The 21,327-nt window shown below is 46.5% G+C and overlaps 1 protein-coding gene across 3 annotated transcripts in view; it reads right to left on the bottom strand.

Moving 5' to 3' along the window:
• Positions 1 to 16,976, bottom strand: part of ATP8B1 (ATPase phospholipid transporting 8B1) — a 135,857-nt gene extending 118,881 nt beyond the window's left edge. For all 3 annotated transcript variants that reach the window (XM_081801123.1, XM_006736928.3, XM_081801124.1), the window contains exon 1: positions 16,813 to 16,976. In XM_081801123.1, the coding sequence (XP_081657249.1) occupies positions 16,813 to 16,841 (29 nt within the window). In that variant the 5' untranslated portion in view covers positions 16,842 to 16,976. The remainder of the gene's footprint in view (positions 1 to 16,812) is intronic.
• Between the last annotated feature and the right edge of the window lie 4,351 nt (positions 16,977 to 21,327).

The following is a 21,327-nucleotide window of genomic DNA, read 5'->3' as shown; positions in this document are numbered from 1 at the left end:
ACAGCCCGCCCAGGGGAAGAGTTCCACAAACCACTTCAACTTTCTCATGTTCTGGCTTTGTGGACAAGCACCTAGAATTCACTGAATAAAACCAGACCTAGTACTACGCTTGACCTTGCTCTATCTAATAAGAAACAATTGTAGTTCTACTAACCCCAATATAGTCCACAGATCTTGAAAACCTTTTAGCTTTATTGTCTTTTGATAATAAACACAGACCCCCAAACAGTGAGTGAATCTTTGTGTGAGCCGTTTTAGCCTTTTATGCAAATATTTTATAGCTCAGAGTGATAGAATGGGCTAGAAGCTTCGAAGTATCATTGGTAAAAAGATCTCCGATCCAAACCAAGATGTCACAAGAGTCCACTTTTCCCAAGTAGGAGCGAACTAAAAATAATCCCTGGTATTTTGTGGCATTTGCAAAGGATGGCAACAGGTACCAGAAGTTGGTGCTAAAAGAATCTTAAAATACCAATTTTTGTTTGTGACTATTTGAATAAGTAATAAGGTCCAAGGACATGGTTCTTCTCCTCTGGCACCTTACCAAAGGAATGAAGCCATAAAGTTCACTTGATCGGGCCACATGGGGTTCTTCTGACCCCAGCGTCACTAAGAAAAAAACAACCAACTTCAACACCTGCTCTCAGAGAACATCTTCCAATAATGGCAGCTAATTCCAGTGACCCTCAGTGTAAAAAAAAAGGCATATGTCTGACTCTACCATTGGCCTTGTCCTTGTAGAACAGCTACTATAAGGTAAGCCCTGTGCTGGGGGCTGGGTTACATCAATGAGCCCTAAACAGGTGCTCTTCTCACGCAGGTGACAGACTAGTGCAGAGACAGCTAGACCAGCGTTTACAATACAGCTCAGGATGGCAGCACCCGGGGCCTACACCTGTCCTGCTTCTCACCTGCTCAAGGTGATGTCTGTCACTAAGGAATCTTCACATACCCTTCCCTGCCATGGCGGGACGTGACTTCAGAATCCTACTCACCAAAAACTTCTAGGCCAGTGGTCCTCAACCTGGAGCAGGTGTCAAAATCATCTGAAAGTTCTGTTCGGACACAGATGGCTGGGTCCTACTTCCCGAGTTTCTAGCTCAGTAAGTCTGCTGCTGCCACTCCAGGACCATTCTTTGAAAAGCAGAGTTTAGATAACTACCACTAAATCAAGTGGAGTTGGCACATGAAATAAAAGCTAGCCACCATCTCTGAGATGGCGAGATCTGGGTCAAGAATGGACAGAGAGTGACCAGAACAAAGGAGGGGCCCCTCACTTTGACCTGGGAGGGTGGAGAATCAGGAAGTCTTCGAGAAGGAAGTAGCACCTGGTCAGCAGGTGAGCGGGAGATGGGAGTCAAGGGCAAAGAACACGGCACACGTGTACATGCAGAGACCCTGAGACAGAGGAGTGTGCTTTGTCCTCTTAGAATTCCAACTAAGAGGGAAATGACATTTCATATCAGATAAAGTTAGTAGAAGCGACTGCACCATTAACCTCAGGAATGAAAACATTCCTTTCCTATTGAAAGCAGTTTAATGATCAAATATATCATTGTCAGCTTTTTTTTTTTTTTTTGCATTAAATGTTTTCCTCCTTAAACAATAGCCTGGGCTTTGTGATAGTCTGTCACAGCGGCACCTGGCTGGCTTGGTAGGTGGAGGGTGCGACTCTTGATCTCGCGGGGTTGTGAGTTCGAGGCCCACACTGGGTGTAGAGACTACTTAAAAAAAAAAAAAAGTCTATCACATTGCCAGATGATGAAGTACGAATCACCCTGCCATTTTAATTTCACTACTAAGGATATGCTCAGAGTCAGTCTAAAGATGGGACCTGCACCAGTCCAGGAAACAAGCAAAGAAATAAAACGGAAATCTCAGGGTCACCTGTTAAGTGGAGACTAATGTGGACAGAGGTTGGGGAGGGAAGGATCCAGGAAATTTAACATAAATAGGGAGTAAGAGCTGGGAATTTTACTGCATAGCCTCTAATCTAAAAGCCTTCATTCCAATAATGTGGTCATCTAAAGGCTCATGAAAACTAAGAACCCCAAAAAATGTTAAAGGGAGTTTAAAAAAAAATCAAAGATCAAAGGAGAGATACTACGTAATCTTCATCTAGTAAGAGGGGTTAAAATACAGCCAGATCTGGGAGATAACACTGATTCTGAACACTTTGGGACAGAAAAATGATTCCTAACAACTTAGAGCTTAGACGAATTCTAAAGTATACAAGGACTGGCCAACAGGATGTTAGGATAAAAATATTGTTTGAGGGGTGCCTGGGTGGCTCAGTGGGTTGAGCATCCAACTCCTGATTTCAGCTCAGGTCATGATCCCAGGGTCCGGATCCGACTGAGCTCCCCATCTGGCTCCTTCCTCCAAGCAGAGTCTGCTTGTCCCTCTCCCCGCCCCACCCCCTTCCAGCTTGCTCTCACTCTCATGTGCTCTCTCTCTCAAATAAATAAGTAGAATCTTTAAAAAGTACATTGTTTGAAAGATTTGAAGAATTCTCATATAAAAATTTGAAGACAATGAACTTTGTTATATAATAAATTCTAAGGGTACTCTAGACTGAAAATCATTGTACCATTCCTAAGACAATGTAGCAAACAAAATTTTACTCTATAAAATCAAATGTACCTTAGTTCTTGCAACAGTCACCAATATTTATGCTCCCTTAATCCTCTGACAAGTATAATTAAAGCATATTAGGCTTACTGATCTCCTTAGGACACATGCAAAGGAAACTATATATAAAATATAACTTCATCTGATAAAAAGTAAGCATAAAGTCCCACCAGAACACTGAGGCTGGGTAGCATGGGACACACTATAGATTTCCTTTTGTTACTCTGTCTGGGTCCTTGCTGGGAACTTCTTTTTCAAAACTGATGTAGTGCCTTATGGATTGCATGGCTTTACTGATTTTTAACTTTTAAAAAAGAGTCTTTTTGGGGCTCCTGGGTGGCTCAGTTGGTTAAGAGTCTGCCTTCGGCTCAGGTCATGATCCTGGAGTCCCAGGATCGAGCCCACATCGGGCTCCCTGCTCAGCAGGGAGTCTGCTTCTCCTTCCGACCCTCCCCCTCTCATGCTCTCTCTATCTCATTCTCTCTCTCAAATAAATAAATAAATAAAATCTTAAAAAAAAAAAAAAAGAGTCTTTTCTGGGGCACCTGGGTGGCTCAGTCGTTAAGCGTCTGCCTTCGGCTCAGGTCATGATCCCAGGATCCTGGGATAGAGCCCCGCCTAGGTCTCCCTGCTCAGCAGGAGATTTGCTTCTCCCTCTCCCACTCCGCCTGCTTGTGTTCCCTCTCTCGCTGTGTCTCTCTCTGTCGAATAAATAAATAAATAGTCTTTTCATTTAAAAACGCTCCAAATTTTGTCAAACTTCAGTGATTACGTACATGAATGTTGGTATTATTTTTCTGTAGATTTAAATTTTCTCAAAATACAGGGGAAAAAAGCCATTTAAAATAAAAAGGCCTCATTTAAAATTTGATAAACCTTCTAAAAGGATCGATGGTATTCGTTGCATAGACATAAAAAATACTTCATAAAGTAAATATGCAACGAAACAAGACAGAACCTACTGCATGTACCTGCCATCAGAAAAGCAGCTTTCTTTTTTCTTACGTTGTGTGAAAACCATTACTTCCTTGTACTTTGGTTAGATATGTTTTTGTACGATTCCCCCACTACATATTAAATATCTGAAGAGCAAGCACTATTTCTAACCAGCCATAGCTCTCTAAAGTCAGCATTAAAGTGAAAGTAATGGCCTTCAAAGCTGTCTTCAAGGACAGGGTCCGTTATAATCATTCACTCAACACACTGTTGAGTTCCTACTGTGTGCCAGTGAGTGTGTATTCCAAGAGGAACAGGAAGAACTCCCCCAAAACATAGAATACGTGTTATCTACATGTGGGTCTATAGATATTGGAGGTATCCATTGGGACTGGTACACTTTAAGCATCAGGATTTCAAAAATCCCAAAAAGCATCATTGTTACTATGACAATGCCTCATCTAAGAAACTGAGCTTGCTACTGCAACACGGTGGCCCCTCGTGCTTGTCAAATACTACAGAATACATCATAGGACAACGTACAGGGAGGCTGCCCAAGACTGCCAAAGTGTCATATGCTTCATTATCTTAACTTACAACCTGAAATTATATCTACCATGTAACTTTTAAAAGCTAGAATCTTATGGCATAGGAGACTGTGAAGAGTCATGGAATGACATCAGAAAGATATTCTATAAAACGTAGGGGCGTGACAGGAAGCACAAAGAAATGGGAGCTTTGAAAATTAAATGACACCGCTGAACTGAAAGTTGGGAAGAGAGTCCTAGCCCAGCTTCAGCCAGAGACCATCCACCCAGACCTTGCTTTCCCTTGTGTTGCTCATCTGGTCCATGGGGGATACCATCCATCCTAATAACCACCAAGTGAGAAGACTTCAAAGCAGTGAAGTGGCCTAAAAATACAGTACGTTATTACTAGCCAAGGTCAAAGAACGGGTCAGTGACTTGGCCAGATCTGACATCTCCTGACCCCAGGGCCTTTCCCCACCCAATACTAGGCTGTTTGTTTGTTTGTTTTTACAAATAATGAATATTCATCAAAGACCAAGTAAATAACACAACACAGCCAATTTGAGAGAACAGGAAAAATCAATCCTCCTCCCTCACAATCCCCAAATTTTAAAAAAATGTATGGAAGATCCAGAAGTCGTCAAATGGAATATACAAGTAGTCCTCAAATTGCAAACATCTTTGTGTTCCAAAAGTTCAAGTCTGGGCAGTGTTTCCAAATAAAATGCAGGACATGCAGTTAAATTTGAATTTTAAATACAATTTTCTTTTGGCATAAGTATGTCTCAAATACTACATGGGATACACTTATGTTAAAAAAAATCGTTCACTGTTCATCTAAGATTCAAATGTAACTGTGTGCCCTGTATTTTGACTTGCTAACCAATTTCTGGGTCATCTGTACTGCTTTTCCAACACAGCTGTGAGGTTCTGGAAAGAACCCTCACCTTGGGAGTTGAGGAAACACAGTTCACTTTCTAGTTTTTGAGACCTCAGGTAGGTTATAGCTCCTTCACTTGCAAAAAGAGGCCAGTAAATACATACACTACACAATTTAAATGCCCTACTGCCTGAGAAATCCCGTGACTTTATCAAGTTCCCATTCAAAACAAACTGGCCCTTTCTTGCGTCTGATAAGCATCTGATGTGTATGCGGTTGTCCTGAGTATTAGACAATACTGCACGGCCCTCCATCTCCTCTTCATCCATAAGGCGGGGCCCGTGCATCCATACAAGTGCTTTTTTTGCTCAAGTGTAAATGCTTTGTTGCTTAAAAAGGAAAAAAAGCTGAATGTATGATTTCACAAAAATCTATCAAAATTAAAAGGCTGGCCCTGAGGACAGGACACACCAGTTTCATAAGCTTTCCAACGTCGCGGTGGAACTCCGGAAACCCACCTCCGCACCACCAGTTCCCAAAGTTATGCGTCTCCAGCCAAGACTTCTGAACCTATCAAAGCTTGACCCCTGGCCCCTCCTGGGTGTCCCTAACGTTTCACTCACGTTATAGTACGTGTCAGAATTTCTTTCCTTTTTAAAGACTGAATAACATTCCATTGTAGGGATACCTCACATTTTGTTTATCCATTCATCCATCAACAGCCATCCAGGTTCCTCTGGGGTCATTTTCAAGTAGGATCTCATTATTCTCTTAATAGTGTCTTATTTTCCTTTAAGTGCTTATCATAGATTGTGATTCTAAGATCAGTTTGTTTCATATATTTGTTCAATCTTTTATTACATACCTAGTCCTGTCACCCCACCCGTAATGACCTTTGTAAGCTCCACAAAGGGGAGGACCATATCTGTTTTGTTCATCCTTCTATTAACCACCATTTCTGGGCATAGGCCCTGGAGCATAGAGGGAATTTGATAAGTAATTGTTGAATCACTGAATGAAAGAAAATCATTAAGATACCAGAAGCCACTGGTCTTTAGATGCATTCACAGATCCCATGAACTTTGTATTCAACTGTGAACCAGAACAAATTAAGGCACACACAGGCGTGTGTGTGCATGACTGCACACGCATACACACATACACACTTAGCTCTCTGGGCACAAACAATTCCCTTTGTAACATGTAAGTCAATCTGCTTGTGACTAACATTTCCATTGCCTGTGTCTTTTTTCAAGAACACATCATGTGCAAAAGTAACTTGTGTGTTCAGCAAGGAAAAGGAATTAAGTACTGATAAATGTTACAATGTGGATGTTTGCTCAGGGGCGCCTGGGTGGCTCAGTCAGTTAAATGTCCAACTCTTGGTTTGGACTCAGGTCATGACCGAATCCTGAGTCAAGCTCCATATTTAGCTCAGAGCCTGCTTGTCCCTCTCCCTCCACTTCTACCCCCATGCTCTCTCGCTCTCTTGCTCTCTCGAATACATACAAAATCTAAAAAAAAAAAAAATTCTGCTAAGTAAAAGGAGTCAATCACAAAAGAACAGATGCTGTAAGATTCCGTTTATGCAAAATGCCCAGATAGGCAAATACATAGAGGCCAGAGAGGGAAAGCAGATTGGAGGTTGCCAGGAGCTGAGCCGAGGAAGGAACATGAGTGACCGCTAACAGGTACAGGATCTCTTTTTTTGGGTGATGAAAAGGTTCTAAAACAGATTGTGGTGATGGTTGCACAACTCTGTAAATATCCTAAAAACCACTGGACTAAACACTTTAAAGGGATGAATTATACGGCACATGACTTATATCTCCATAAAGCTATTTAAGAAAAAGACCACATGTTGCGGAGGCGGGGGGGGGGGGGGCGGGTGGCTGGGTGGCTCAGTTGGTTAAGCCTCCAACACTTGGTTTCTGCTCAAGTCATGATCTGGGGGTGGTGAGATCGAGGCCCACCTCGGGCTCCACACTGAGCAGGGCGTCTGCTTGAGATCCTCTCTCTGTGCTCCACCCCCCTTGCTCTCACTCTCCCTCAAAAAAAAAAAAAAAGACAACATGTGGATGGAGATGGAGGAGGCCTGCCTGCACCTGAGGGATAGCAAGAACTTGCCTTCCCAAGGAGGCAACGCACAGCAAGCGGGCAACACCTCTAGCAGCAGACCTGGGGGGGGGGGGGCAGCCACTCCCCTCTCGCAGCAGAGGCCCCCTCGCCCCGCAAACCCTGTGCATTACAGACCATCTTCCTTCCAGGAAAGGCCTCCCTGCTTTGTGCAAACCATTTCCTTTTTTCTACCAGTCCTCTCCCCCGACTAAAGTAGGAAGACAGGCTCTGAAGATAAACAAAGGTAAAGCTCTCTGGACCTCGACTTTACATAAATATGCATATTTCTGAAGAGCCTCTTTATAACACAGCCCATTGAGTTTACAGCAAACTCAGATTTCCGATTGCAACCCAGGTTCTGCCAAGAAAGCTATCTTTGGCTCCTCTTTCTCTAACACCCCATAGCCAATCCGTCTGGAAATCCCGTTGGCTCTACCTTTTAAATATATCCACCACTTTCTCTTTCGCAGAGAGCTCACCCAGGTCCCAGCCTCCACCATGGCTCACCTGGGTCAGCTTCCTACCTGGGCTCCCTGCCTAGGACCACCCCCGCCACCCCCATCTCCGCACAGCAACCAGAATGACCCTTTTAAAAGGCAACCAGACCACAGATCACGCTACTCCACTGGGCGACATCCTGCACCAAATGTCCCCCAGTCCTGCACAACGTCAAAGCCGAGGTCCTTGCACACCTAGGAAGCCTGCACGGTGGGGCTCCCCTTCCTGCTGCTCTCGGCTTCTCCTCCCATTCCTCTGCTCACACACAGGGTTGAGGAACAGCCAACCACCTGTTCATGGGCTTCATCAGACAAATCAGGAGCCAAGCACCTGCACATTAGGGCCTCTGCACAGAGAACTCGGTCCCCTCTGCCTAGGACACTCCGTTTCCATATCTTCAAGGTTCCCCTTCTCCCTGCTGAGTCTTTGCTCAAATGTCACCTTCTCCACGCTCCAACTACATCCTGTTCTCTTGACCCCCTCCCCTAAGCCCCTCTACCCTGTTCCGCTTGCTCTTTTTACCCTTCTAGTACTTATCTTCAGATACACTACATCGTATACCGCTTGACTCCCTTCAGTATCGACTGTCTCCCCTCTCTAGAAGGTGAGCTCCATGAAGGCAGGCTCTTCATCTACTGGATTCACCGACAGATGCCAAGTGCCTGGCACACAGGATGTGCCTTTTAATATCTGTCAGGTAGCTGGCAGGATGGATGAATGAGGCCTCTGTTTCAGACTAGTAGGCTAAGAAAGAGAGTCCACTCTGTGGAATGACCGAGAAGACAGGAAGTTCCTTAGGAGAAACCAAGAGAGTCCTTCTTTGGCCATGGAACTCGGGAAGGGAGACCAAGAGTTAACCAGGAGACAGGGCCTGGGCAAACTTCCTTCAGCTTCAAAAAGAGTATTGGTCCGGGGCGCCTGGGTGGCTCAGTTGGTTGGGCGACTGCCTTCGGCTCAGGTCATGATCCTGGAGTCCCTGGATCGAGTCCCGCATCGGGCTCCCTGGTCGGCGGGGAGCCTGCTTCTCCCTTTCCCACTCCCCCTGCTTGTGTTCCCTCTCTCGCTGTGTCTTTCTCTGTGAAATAAATAAATAAAATCTTTAAAAAAAAAAAAAAAAAGTATTGGTCCAAGTGATCTCAAAGGACACATTAGATGCTATTTATTCACCAAGTCACAGAGCCTGAGGTTCTCAAATTGACCTTTGAGAATTTTCACCACGTTTCTCTATGTAAGGGGGGAAGCCTAAGACTGAGAAAAAAAAAAATTCTAAACAATCTTAATCAAGTTGAGCTAGACAAAATCAAGTATCAAACCTCCAAGAGATCAGCCATGTTAGCCCTAATATCCTTTTTGTGGCTATAACGAGCAGAGGATAGGAAGATGGGAAATACCCAAGGATGGTGGTATTTGGGCTTAGTTTGAAGATTTTTTTTTTACTTAAAAAAAAAAAAACCCTGCTTTTAAAACATGCAAATTCTTATTTTGGCTAATTTTTCACAGTCTGAACATAAACTGAGTGCCTGTTGTTCTCTGAAAAATATAGATTAAGATGCCTTTAACCTAACAGACTGACATCTAATTATTTAAAAAGGGCTTCTGGTTTTGATCCTGCTATTATTACACATGTGCAACAATGGGATAATTCTGCCATTCCACAGCCTGTAACTGACCTTTGGCCTTAAAGCTTACTTTGAAAACCATGGATTCGATCCTAAGGGAGAGATCAATCTATTAAGTATTCCATTTTTCAAACATTTAAAGGTTTTTTGTTTTTGTTTTTTTTAAGATTTTGTTTATTTATTTGACAGAGGGAGACAGCGAGAGAGGGAACACAAGTAGGGGGAGTGGGAGAGGGAGAAGCAGGTTTCCCGCTGAGCGGGGAGCCCGATGTGGGGCTCGATCCCAGGACCCTGGGACCACGACCTGAGCCGAAGGCAGACGCTTAATGACTGAGCCACCCAGGTGCCCCCATTTTTCAAACATTTAAGTATCAGTTTCTCTCACATGCTAACCCTCCTTCCACCAAAAGAAAACAATGTGTTTTAGTCCAAGTCAGTTCTGGAGGAAAGTCAAGGATTTTTTTCTCTACTACAGAATGTCCTCCCTAGAAGACAGCTGTGATCTGCAGAGGCCTCCAGATTGTGGAACCAGGGCTCCTGAGCTTTTATGCCTGCATAGGCAAGCAGAGTATCAGCCACACCATGGGCCGGCTTCATAAGAACTGCTGCAGGTGAAAAAGAGAAACGTGTCATGCCCTTCACGCGCCCTCCACGCAACCATCCTCCCCGTAGCGCCACACGTTCTTATCTCCAAGCTGTTTTGGAGGAAATCGTCCCTGCCCATCTTAGCCACTTTCTATGAAAGATAAATGTCACAAAACCGAAGATGATCTCAAAAACTCCTATGAACAGATACTCATTTGCCTATCTTCATAGCAACATTATTCACAATAGCCGAAGGTGGACACAACCCAAGTGTCAATGGATGATGAATGGATAAACAAAATGTGGTATATATACAGTGATTATTCAGGAAGGAATAGGAAGGAAATTCTGACATCTGCTAAGACATGGATGAACAATGAGGACACTGCTGGGTGAAATAAGCCAGTGGCAAAAGGATCCATTTTTTGTATGATTGCACTTACATGGGGTACTTCGCCAAATTCACGGAGACAAAGTGGAATAGAGATTATTGGGAGCTGTGGGGAGGGAGAAATGGGGAGCTATTGTTTAATGGGTACAATGTATCAGAATAGGATGATGAAAAAATTCTAGAAATAGAGAGTGGTGATTGTTGCCTGATACCATGAAGGTGCTTAATACCACTGAGTTCACATTTAAAAACAGCAAATTTTATCAATATTTTGCCACAATTAAACAGAACTCCCATGAAATAAACTTCTGCACTAAGGTGAGATCATGAGTACAGATTTTCACATAATCTCCACAAGCTCTTCCATCTGATGAACCCCACACACTTGCTTTGCTTGTTTTATAAGCCTCCAGAATTTTTGATATAACATTTGCTAGTACCTGGCTTACAGGCCTGCAAATTGATTCCCAATATGGTGGTGAGGCCAATAGTTTCCAGCACGAAACATACAAAATCTGACCCATCTTCTCGTGTAAGTGAATATTTAAACCACCCAAGACAAATGGTCATCTATTTTCTTAGAGAGAACATTAAATGTTTCTTCTGGATCCAGGGGTCATCTATACATATCTCCAAGAATGGTCTAGTAGTTCACTGCATCCCAAGAAGACACAGTAAGAATCTGTGAACAAGTCACTTCGCACATAAAATAAATAACGCATCCAACCCATTGGGAGCTCCCCCAACAGCAAGAACAGGCAATCGGAGACTGTGTGAGGACAATGCTCGGTGCTTGAGGAGTTCCAATGAGGATATTCCAGCTCAAGTTGAGTAAAGGTTAGAAAACAGATTTCAAACACTGTGTGCTCTAACCAAACAAACCTCAGCTCTGGTGGAACGAAAGCCACTCAGCAAAGAGACAAAGCCATAAACGACAGCCCTGTCAATAAAGAGCAAAGCTACCAGCCAAAGGTCAGGATACACATGTACTCAATGCCGAAGTGACAGGATTCTCAGTCACACGAAGGGGAGGTGGCCATCGACAGAAAGGCTGTCCCAGGACAAGGGTGACCTCAGCACCCACCCCCATCCCCACCCCCACCAGGAGTCATTGTCTTTTCCCAGACCGAGAGCAAGCCTCTGGGCCCAGCTCTCCCTTCTTGAATGCCAATTCACTAGTCTGGAGGCTGATAATGAACACAGAGCTTCAGAGCTGGAATTGGGCTGGGCCCACCATCGCCCCTTGCAAAGAGGGACAACATCCAGACCAGAGGGAAAGGGAACACCGGGGCTATGTTCTTACCAAAGAAGGAAAAACAAACCAACCAACCCATAACTCAGGCCCTCTGCGACCCTCAGAGGTTTCAGTGAAGCAGGGAGGTAATCCCCGGGACAGTGCTGGAGAAGAGATCCTCAAGGTATTTTTTAAAAGAATGAATGAATCGGATTGTATCAAGGGTCTCTGATTAGTACTGCTTACTAGGCGCCACAAATGAGAGACACTCACACACAGCGCGGATCCTTTCAGGAAGACTCAAGTTCCAGAAACTCCTGAGTTTTGAATACGGAGGAGTAATTTTTTTTTTTTAATGGAAGTACAGAGGCCAAAGGAAAAGAGATAGGAGGTGGGGGGTAAAGGAGACACATAAGTGTTCTGTATGTCCCAAGGGCCTCCACCGACCCAGCACCTCATGGCTGTGACTGAGTGGGCAGGTCCCTAGGCCACCAAGGACTGTCGAACTTCATGCTGTCCCCAGACATCTATGCCCCAGAAGTCAAATCCTGGATGTGGAGGTTCAGAATCTGCCCCCTACCCTAGGGGACTCTTTCTTACCAAAGCTTGGTGCAAATAGTCACCTATGTTTGCTAAATAAATGCCAACATGCAAAGTGATTCCTGTTTCCTACAAAGTCTAGGAGAAAGGCAATTGCTGGATGAGCAATAATTATTTACTGAGCAATACCAACGACAACACAACAGTAAAACAATTTTTTGAGAGAGAGAGAAAGGAGAGAGAATACAAGTGTGGGGAGGTGGGGGGAGGTTCAGGGAGGTGGGGAAAGGAGAGGGAAAGAATCTTAAGCAGACTCCATGGTGAGTGTGGAGCCCTAGATGGGGCTCGATCTCACGACGCTGAGATCGGGACCTGAGCCAAAACCAAGAGTTGGACACTTAACCAGCTGAGCCACCCAGGCGTCCCAACACAACAGCAGTATTAATGACTACGTCTTATTGAGCTCTGTGCCAAGCCAAATTTAGCTAGATTCAATCTCTTATTTGGAACTCATCACACAACCTTGTGAGGTACTGTTTATTATTATTATTATTATTATTATTATTATTATTATACCATTTTACAGATAAACTGAAGCTAGACGGATTAAGTAACTTGCCCTAGGTTATACAGCTAAGAAAGCTGTGAGACCTGGATTCCAAGCTAGGTCAAAGGACTCCAAAGCACGTGTCACCAACCTCTATTTTACTGCTGCCTCTGGGCTCTGGGGGCCCTGGGATCAGTTATTGAACATACCTCCTATTGTGTGTGTTTGGGAAACAATGTATTTAAAAGTACAATGCATTTAAAAGTATTAGGGAGAGGACGAATGTATTCTTAGGTGATCAGATGATAATTCCTCTGTTTTCTAAGAACAAGAAACAAGACTATTTTATATATACACGCTTTCTAGACTCTTCCTCCACTATGCCAGGTCTTCCATAACACAAGACCTCACAAGATCTTAGATTGGGCATTCTTTTTAGTTGGGCATTCAGGAGTAACTTGGTTAACAAAATAAAGGATAAGCTATCTTCTTTTTGTGTTATTAAAACTCTCTGGCAGCAAATTAATTTTTACTTAATAAGTAACAAAACACCTACAGGTGTTATGAATACAATTAAGCTAATTGAACGATGCCAACACATACCTGAAAACTCACACAACCCCCCCCCCCCACACACACACATAGAAACTTCCCAGGAGAGGGATCTAGAAGCAAATACAGAAGCAAATCTAAAATTATGTGCTTAAGGGACTTAAAAACACCTTTCTTTAGACATACATGACATGAATGGACCCCACAAAACTTGTTCTGGTAACTAAAAAGCAAGTTCCTCTGCATTCATAAGAGAAAACATAAATAGTAGATTCGAATCTCTCTAGAGTTATAAGGATCACCTGGATTTCATGAATGTCGTTTATGAAAAACTGAAAAGGAATTCAAACCAGCAAGGCAATAAAATATTAAAATACACCAAACAGGGGCGCCTGGGTGGCTCAGTTGGTTAAGCCTTTGGCTCAGGTCATGATCCCAGGGTCTGGGATGGAGCCCCACATTGGGCTCCCTGCTCAGTGGGAAGCCTGCTTCTCTCTCTCCCTCTGCCTTTCCCCCCTGCTTGTGCTCTGTCAAATAAATAAATAAAATCTTAAAAAAAAATACACCAAACATCTGGGCATTATACGACTTCTAAAATAGCAGAAAGTAAGAACACAAGAACACCTGTGTATAAGGGACATTCACCTGTTCTCTCATTTAATTCTCTCAACAACCAAAGGAAGTTGATAATACTGTTTTTTAGGTAAACTGAGGTTCAAAAAATTTAGGAATTTACCTAAGGTTAGACAATTTAAAAAGTAAATATAGGGTGCCTGGGTGGCTCAGTCAGTTAAGCGTCTGCCTTCAGCTCAGGTCATGATCCCAGGGTGCTGGGATCGAGTCCCACATTGGACTCCCTGCTCCGTGGGGAGCCTGCTTCTCCCTCTGCCTCTGCTGCTCCCTGTCTCTGATGAATAAATAAAGAAAATCTATAAAAATAAATAAATAAACACAAATAAAAAATAAATATAATAAAAAATTATAAAAATCAAATACAATTTAAAATAAGTAAAAGAACTGAATGGAACCTGTGGGAATCTAAATCCATAGGTTTTGCACTACTCCTTGCTTTTCAAAGATAAGGAAAGGAAGGCAGGCAGGAAAGGCAGGCAGACAGGGAGGGAAAGAAACCCCTAATAGCAGGAGCTGATGGGTGCATGAATGCTAAGATCCCAAAGACTGAAATCCAGGGGAAACATGGAGCCAGTATTAAACTTGCCTTAAGTCCGCAGACTTTTTTGTTAAGCCATTTGCTCTACCAAATCATTATTTTATTTATTTAAAGATTGTATTTATTTATTTGAGACAGCACCAGCGGTGGGGAAGGGGACAGAAGGAGAGTGACAAGCAGGCTCCACGCTGAGCACAAAGCCCCATGCGGGACGCGATCCCAGGACCCTGAGATCATGACCTGAGCTGAAGTCAGATGTTTAACCCATTGAGCCACCCAGGCGCCCCACCAAATCATTATTTTAAAGTCTCAATTTAGGGGCGCCTGGGTGGCTCGGCCAGTTAAGTGTCGGCCTTGGGCTCAGGTCATGATCTCAGGGTCCTGGGATTGAGCCCTGCATCGGGCTCCCTGCTCAGCGGGAAGCCTGCTTCTCCCTCTCCCTCTGCCTGCCACTCCCCCTGCTTGTGCTCTCTAATAAATAAAATCTTTCAAAAAAATTTAAAAAAATAAAGTCTCAATTTAAAAATTAAAAAAAAACACACCTCCTAGTTCCATCACTAACAAGAATAAGTGCACACTGGCATGCATTTTCCTTTTTTTTTTTAAGATTTTTTTAAGATTTTATTTATTTATTTGACAGAGAAAGAGAGAAAGTTCACAAGCAGGGGGAGAAGCAGACTTCCCGCTGAGCAGGGAGCCCGATGCGGGGCTCCATCCCAGGACCCTGGGATCACGACCTGAGCTGAAGGCAGACGCTTAACCTAACCGACTGGGCCACCCACGTGCCCCTGGCATGCATTTTCCTTAAAATAAAAGCCAGAAAGGAAGTTTGAAAAGGGCCAAAGCTGCTTTCGCACAGATGGCATCTGTGTTCACCAGTATTAAGCTACATGTGCCTTGTTCGGCCCTCAATTGACACACAGAATCACCAAATATCACCAAAGCACAGCCACCAACAAGTGGCAAAAGAAGAAAGTGGTTAAGGTTTCTTACCTAAAACTACAACCAGGAAGCCTCCACCACATAATGAAAGTCATTAAGAAAATTCAGAGAGTAATTGCAGGCAGACTTCTCCCCCAGAAAGGAATCAGCTAATAAGCATTAATTATCTCTTGCACCGTAAAAGTATTTATAGTAGGTTCACATAAAGCCTTCCCCAATAGGCTCCACATTAATGAATGGCATTTTAGGTCTAACACAAAAGCGCTCCCGGCTCCCGAGACGATGGAAATTAGAACTTTTACTTCACATTTTGTGTTTCCTCTTTTTTATATGCTCTTGTGTTTACCATCACTGGAGATTTTATCACACATTTTCAGTTTTTGTTCCTAAAAGCAGTCAACCTTCGTCCATAACCTACTGTGTGCCTGGTGATCTTCAGGCACGTGGCCTGTGTCGTCTCCTGGAATTCTCAAGGAGTAGAGGCAGAAATCTGAAGGCAATGCAACCAGGAAGATGGGAGAGAATCTTTTCTCAAGCCAACCGGGCGGGCAGTTTCTGGGAAGGGAGCTCGGCGGCGTCCGGCGCTGAACTGGGACTTGGGCTCGGCCTGGGGGCACCGCGGGCAGGCCAGAAGGGTCAGGTGGGGTTGAGGGGCACTCGCGGGGCGGAAATGCGGCCCCGGGGCCCGACTGGCGCGTGCCAACCCCCCTCCCCCGTTCCGCATTCCCTCCGCACTCTCGTCCTCCCCCTCCAGCTGTGGCGAGTCTGCGTTCCGGGACCAGGCGCGCACATCCCCTCGGAGAAGTTGGGCAGACAGCTGAAGGCTTTTCTTTCCCTTGGGGATGCGTGGGCAAGTGGAGGGTTAAAACACTCGCCATTCTCTGCAACCCCGGTCCGGACAAGTTGCCGCTCCGCACGCACAGCGGCGAAATGACAGCGCTGGGCATCATACTGGAGAGGGAAGGAGATGGCCTGTGGCAGTGCCACGGGAGCTGGCGGAGACGACCCTACCATCACCAGGAAAAGTGCCCCTCTTCCCCCATCACCTCCCGACCTGCGTTAAAGCTCACGGAAGACGTCAGGAGGGTACGTGGTCCTGCAGCAGGCGCCCTCCATCCCTCCCCGCAGGTGCGCCAGGTCCATTAGGTCCTAAGGTCTTTTTCAGACACGTTGGCATCGGCTCCCAAAGGGGGCCCCAGCAGAACTTAGCCACGGGAGACTTCTAGAAGGGCGGCAGACACTGCAGGGAAACCAACGGAACTGCCCCCCCAGGGCCTGCGAGTCCTGCCAGGCTCGCCCCTCAAAGCTTAACCCCAGACATGTGCGTGGCAAACCCAAACAACCCAAACGCCACCTGCGAGTTCTCTCTCCTCCCGGCAAGTGAAACCTCCTGGACGTCTGCACAGCGCTGCCTCCCCGGCCAGCTGTGCCTCCCCATCCCCGAGGCCGCGAAGTTTCCTGGCCCCCACCTAAATCCCACCGCTGTGGGCTCGGGAGCCGGAGGGCGCCGACAGCTGCTGCCACCGCATCCCGGATCCCGGGAGTCCGCCCGCTCCGGGGCGCCCAGAGGACCTGTGGGACACCGCGGGATCGGCCGGGTGGGGAAGGTTGGGGGCCCCGCGCCGCGCCCCTCCTTACCTGGCGCTCTCTGGCCCCGGCTGGGACATCCGCCGGGTGCGCGCCCCTCCGCGCGCTCGCTGCGCACCTGGCCGCCGCCGCCGCCACCGCCTGGCCCCAGCCCCGGCAGCCGCGCTAGCGCTTCATGGCGCACGGGGGCTGGCCCGGGGCCCCGGGAAGCGTGTCCAGTTGGCGGCGGCTCCTCTGGCTCTCGCCTCTCGCCAATGGCTCCCCGCCTTCCCCCGCCCCGCGTCCGTGCGCCGGTCCTCGGCGGCCGCCCTTTTCCCTCCGCACCCCCGGACCGGCCAAACTGGTTTCTCCGCTCCGGGGTGGTGCCTCCAGTCTCTCTCCGGCCGCCGCGGCTGGGGCTGGGGCTGGGGCTGGGGGCGGGCCCGGCCGTCTGCCCTCCCTTTGCCCCTCCCGGGGGCGGAGAGGGGCTGGACCGGGAGCCCCTGGGCGGGCACACCAGGCCCAGGTCCAGCCCCGCGCCCTCCGTGCGCCCTGGCGGCAGCTGGGCACCCCGGCCGTCCCCTGAGCGCGTCCCCGGCCTCGCCCGGCCCGCGACCCGGCAGCCGCGGTCGCTGTCGGCTCCTCGGGCGCTCCCGCCTCCCCGGGGGCCGCGCTCGCCACCCCGCCCCACCGTCCCCGCGTCACTTTCCCGCCGCCCTCGGCCGGCCTGGCCGCCACCCGGCGTCGGCGACCGCGCCAGCCGGGAAGGCTGGCCGCGCCGCGGCTCGCCTGGGACCTGACCTTCCTCGGTAAGGGGAGCTGTACACTCTCGAGGCCAAGTCACGTTCCAGGACCGGACACCGAACGCGCGTCGCGGTTCACCGCGCGGAGGGTGGGGAAAGGGACTACGCCAAAAGACCTGAAGAAACTTATTCTGTAGTGGCAGCAAGCAGGCTTTCTGCTGAGACCACACTCCTTCGCCTTTAGGGGGTTGGGGTCAAAGCGGCCAAGGTGCCACAGGCGAAATGGCACGCAGTAGCTGGAAATTTGGGACACGCGTGCGTGGTCGCTGGGCTGGTGTCTGGGCTTGTGAATCGTGCCTCCTCAACGCTATATACAGAACACTCTTTACACTGGAAACTCCGTTCAGCAGAATTTTATTGCCCACCCACAATGGAAGAAGCTCTAAAGAGAATGGAGGAAAGTCAAAAATGAATCAAAGAGTTTGCTTAAAATGTAGTAGGGAAGATAATATTCCTAGATAAATATCTAGTTACCTGCAGATCAGAGAGGTTCAGGTCATTGGCCTGAGAGTTCAGATGCCCACTTGGGGGCTTAAGGAAGACTTCTCTGAGGAGGCCATGCTTAAGATGGGGCTCAGAGATCCACACTTTTAGGGATCAGAGTTGGGTGGAGCGGATATTCAGAGAATAGCCCACTATTTGATCTCCAGGTACATGAAAGATTCAACGGATATTGTTAAACCCTAAACTGCCCTGAGTTTCTTTTCCATTAGACACACTTGATTTTTTTTTAAGTAATCTCTACGCCCAACGTGACCTTTGAACTCATGGCCCCAAGATCAAGGGTCACACACTCCACCCACTGGACAGCCAGGCACCCTGTCACGCTTGACTTTTGAGCAAGTGGGCTGGTCAATCATTTAATCTCTCTGGGCCTCAGTTTCCTCATCTATAAAATGAGACTGGATTGGATGACCTCAAATGGTTCCTTCCATTTTCTGAACCCAACAGCAGAGCAAAGATACAGAAGCCCGAAAACACAGGGACCAGTGAGCAACAATGGGGAAGACAGTTGGCTGACAGCACAATGGTTATCCATAAGGCTGGAGAGGGAACTGGGGCCTAGAAGCCTGGGGAGGCAGGTTAAGGAGTCTGGGCTTCCTTTTGACAGCACTTGGAAACCATTGAAAGTTTATGATCACAGCTGTGACACTATCCAGGTTGTGTTTTAGGGAAAGTAACAGGACTAGTTTGAAAGAAGACTGAAGATGAGGGTACCATTTAAGAAGCTAGTAAAGCAACATAATGAGGGCCTGAAGGAGTTACCACTGGAAGGAGGAGAAACTTTGAGGGATAGCATCAGGAAAAATGGCAGGGTGCAGAGGGGCCAGAATCTGCAACTGACTGGCAGACAGAAGCATGAAGATGAGCCAAGTTCCCCAAGCCAGGTGCTGGCGTTCGTAGGAGCAGGAGTTAGAAGGAAGGGAGGCCACTGAGGAGGGCTCTGCCCTACCAGGAGAAAGGCCAGTACAGCTAAGAATCAAGAGATGAGGGGCACCTGGGTGGCTCAGTCGTTGGGCATCTGCCTTCGGCTCGGGTCATGATCCCAGAGTCCTGGGATCGAGCCCCGCATCGGGCTCCCTGCTCGGCGGGAGGCCTGCTTCTCCCTCTTCCACTCCCCCTGCTTGTGTTCCCTCTCTCGCTGTGCCTGTCTCTGTCAAATAAATAAAATCTTTAAAAAAAAAAAAAAAAAGAATCAAGAGATGACTCTAGACTAAAGGAAGGATCCCTTCTTTCTTGCAGATCTACCAGCAAGTGCTCAACCTGTCCAAGAAAGCATTGCTTAGAAGAGAGACGTTATGCCTACACTCAGATCTGATCAGTAACACTGCTGTGGCTATGTTTAACACCCCTGTGTAGACACTGAAGATTTCAAGCTAGTTTGTTTCTGCTACAGACCACATGGAGTGGAGGGTGGGGAGAGGTGGGGATAAAGGGACATGATGGGTATTGTTTTAAAGATTCATTCATTTAACAATAGCATATAGTAGGCACTCACTGTTCTAGTTGCTTGGATAGGTCAGTGAACCAATCAGGCAAATTGTATCTTTTTTTTTTCTTTTAAAGATTTTATTTATTCACTTGAGAGAGAGAGAGAGAGCATGAGCAGAGGAGAGGCAGAGGGAGAAGCAGACTCCCTGCTGAGCTGGGAGCCCGACATGGGGCTCAATCACAGGACCCCGGGATCATGACCTGAGCTGAAGGCAGACGCTTAACCATCTGAGCCACCTAGGCTCCCTGGCAAATTTTATCTTAAAAAGAGACAAATGCTTTGAAAAAAATAGAACAGGACTGGCTGGGAGGGGGCCACTGAGGGAGACTTCTAGGGTGCTATATAAGTTCTATTATCTTGACCTGGGTGATGGTTATATGAGTGTATACATATATAAGAGTTCACTGCCCTGTACACTTAAGATTTGTATATTAAAAAATAAATAATAAAAATAGAGCAGGGTTAAGAGATTAGGAGTGGGAGAAAGTTGCAATTTTAAATAAATGGTCAAGGTAGGCTTCATAAAGAGTTGGATTTGGAAAAGACTTGCAAGGAGGTGAAGGAGTTTCATCCTAGGGGAGAGAAATTCCTTGAAAACTCATCTCACCTAGAACCTACCAGACAAAGCATGTTCAAACCCTGTCCTACTGAGTTTCCCTCCCGTGTTGCCTTCCCAGTCATTGAGAAGGCAACACTCAGAGCGTGTCAGCTGCCCTTGCTGAGAAAGGAAGTAGCTCACCTCGAAGCCCTGACTTTTGTCCTCTCTGAGAGAACCATGCCAAATTTCAGGGTGCCTTGTCAGGTCAATCCCTGAAAGTGTTTCATGAACACGATAAAGATTGATTTTGAAATGTATCTTACATAAGTCACTTCTTTGTCCTGGGAGCATCCCTGATCCCACCAGCCTCTGCACTTCTTTCTCAGCGTACTCTGATAGGATTGAATAAGCATTCCGGTTTTATGTAGAAGCCACTCCCGTTCCATAACCAACACCTTTCCCTTGCAAGGGGAAAAGAATTCCATGCTCGGGAAAATAATTAACAGAAACAGTCATTTCTAAGTAAGGCTAACAATGCTTTTCGGATTTCACCAGTTTGCAATTTCCTGTTTCTTTTTGTTGTTTTTTTCTTTTTTCTCCTTCTCTCTTTTTCCTTTTTTCCTTTTCTTGGCAACACTCCTGTGCATTTCCATGATGTGGGTAGGAAGGCTGGGGAGGTTGCCAAGAGAACTAGCTCATTTTACTGAAAATTCATTTCCTAGAATTTTTTCCTACAAGATACGAGCTAAAGAATGAAAGATGTTTAAAGGGAGGGAATACTGCCTGTATTCACTTCTTCACTAAGCTCAGTGGTCACTTAAACTAAAGCATTTATTGCCAACAGAAAGGTGTTCAAGCCATACTAGGTGCCATTGTAACCTGTGCTTGGCAGTCAAGATTAACTCAGTTGGAAGGCAAATTCTCCCCAGCCATTTTCTAGGACAGCTCCAGAATTCTAAACATGAGAAGAAGGTACCTCTTGGGTGAGTCTGCCTTTGCAATAAGCTTCAAATAGTCTGCTCCACTTTCTTTTAAATGGCATTTTATTTTTTTATTTTTATTTTTTTTAAAGATTTTATTTATTTATTTGAGAGAGAGAGAATGAGAGACAGAGAGCATGAGAGGGAGGAGGGTCAGAGGGAGAAGCAGACTCCCCGCCGAGCAGGGAGCCCGATGCGGGACTCGATCCCGGGACTCCAGGATCATGACCTGAGCCGAAGGCAGTCGCTTAACCAACTGAGCCACCCAGGCGC

Source organism: Leptonychotes weddellii, chromosome 13 (genome assembly GCF_054177405.1).
Source record: "Leptonychotes weddellii isolate Sample4059 chromosome 13, ASM5417740v2, whole genome shotgun sequence".
NCBI lineage: Eukaryota > Metazoa > Chordata > Mammalia > Carnivora > Phocidae > Leptonychotes > Leptonychotes weddellii.
The sequence above is the reverse complement of the archived record's forward strand: the minus strand, read 5'-3'. Positions and strand labels throughout refer to the sequence as shown.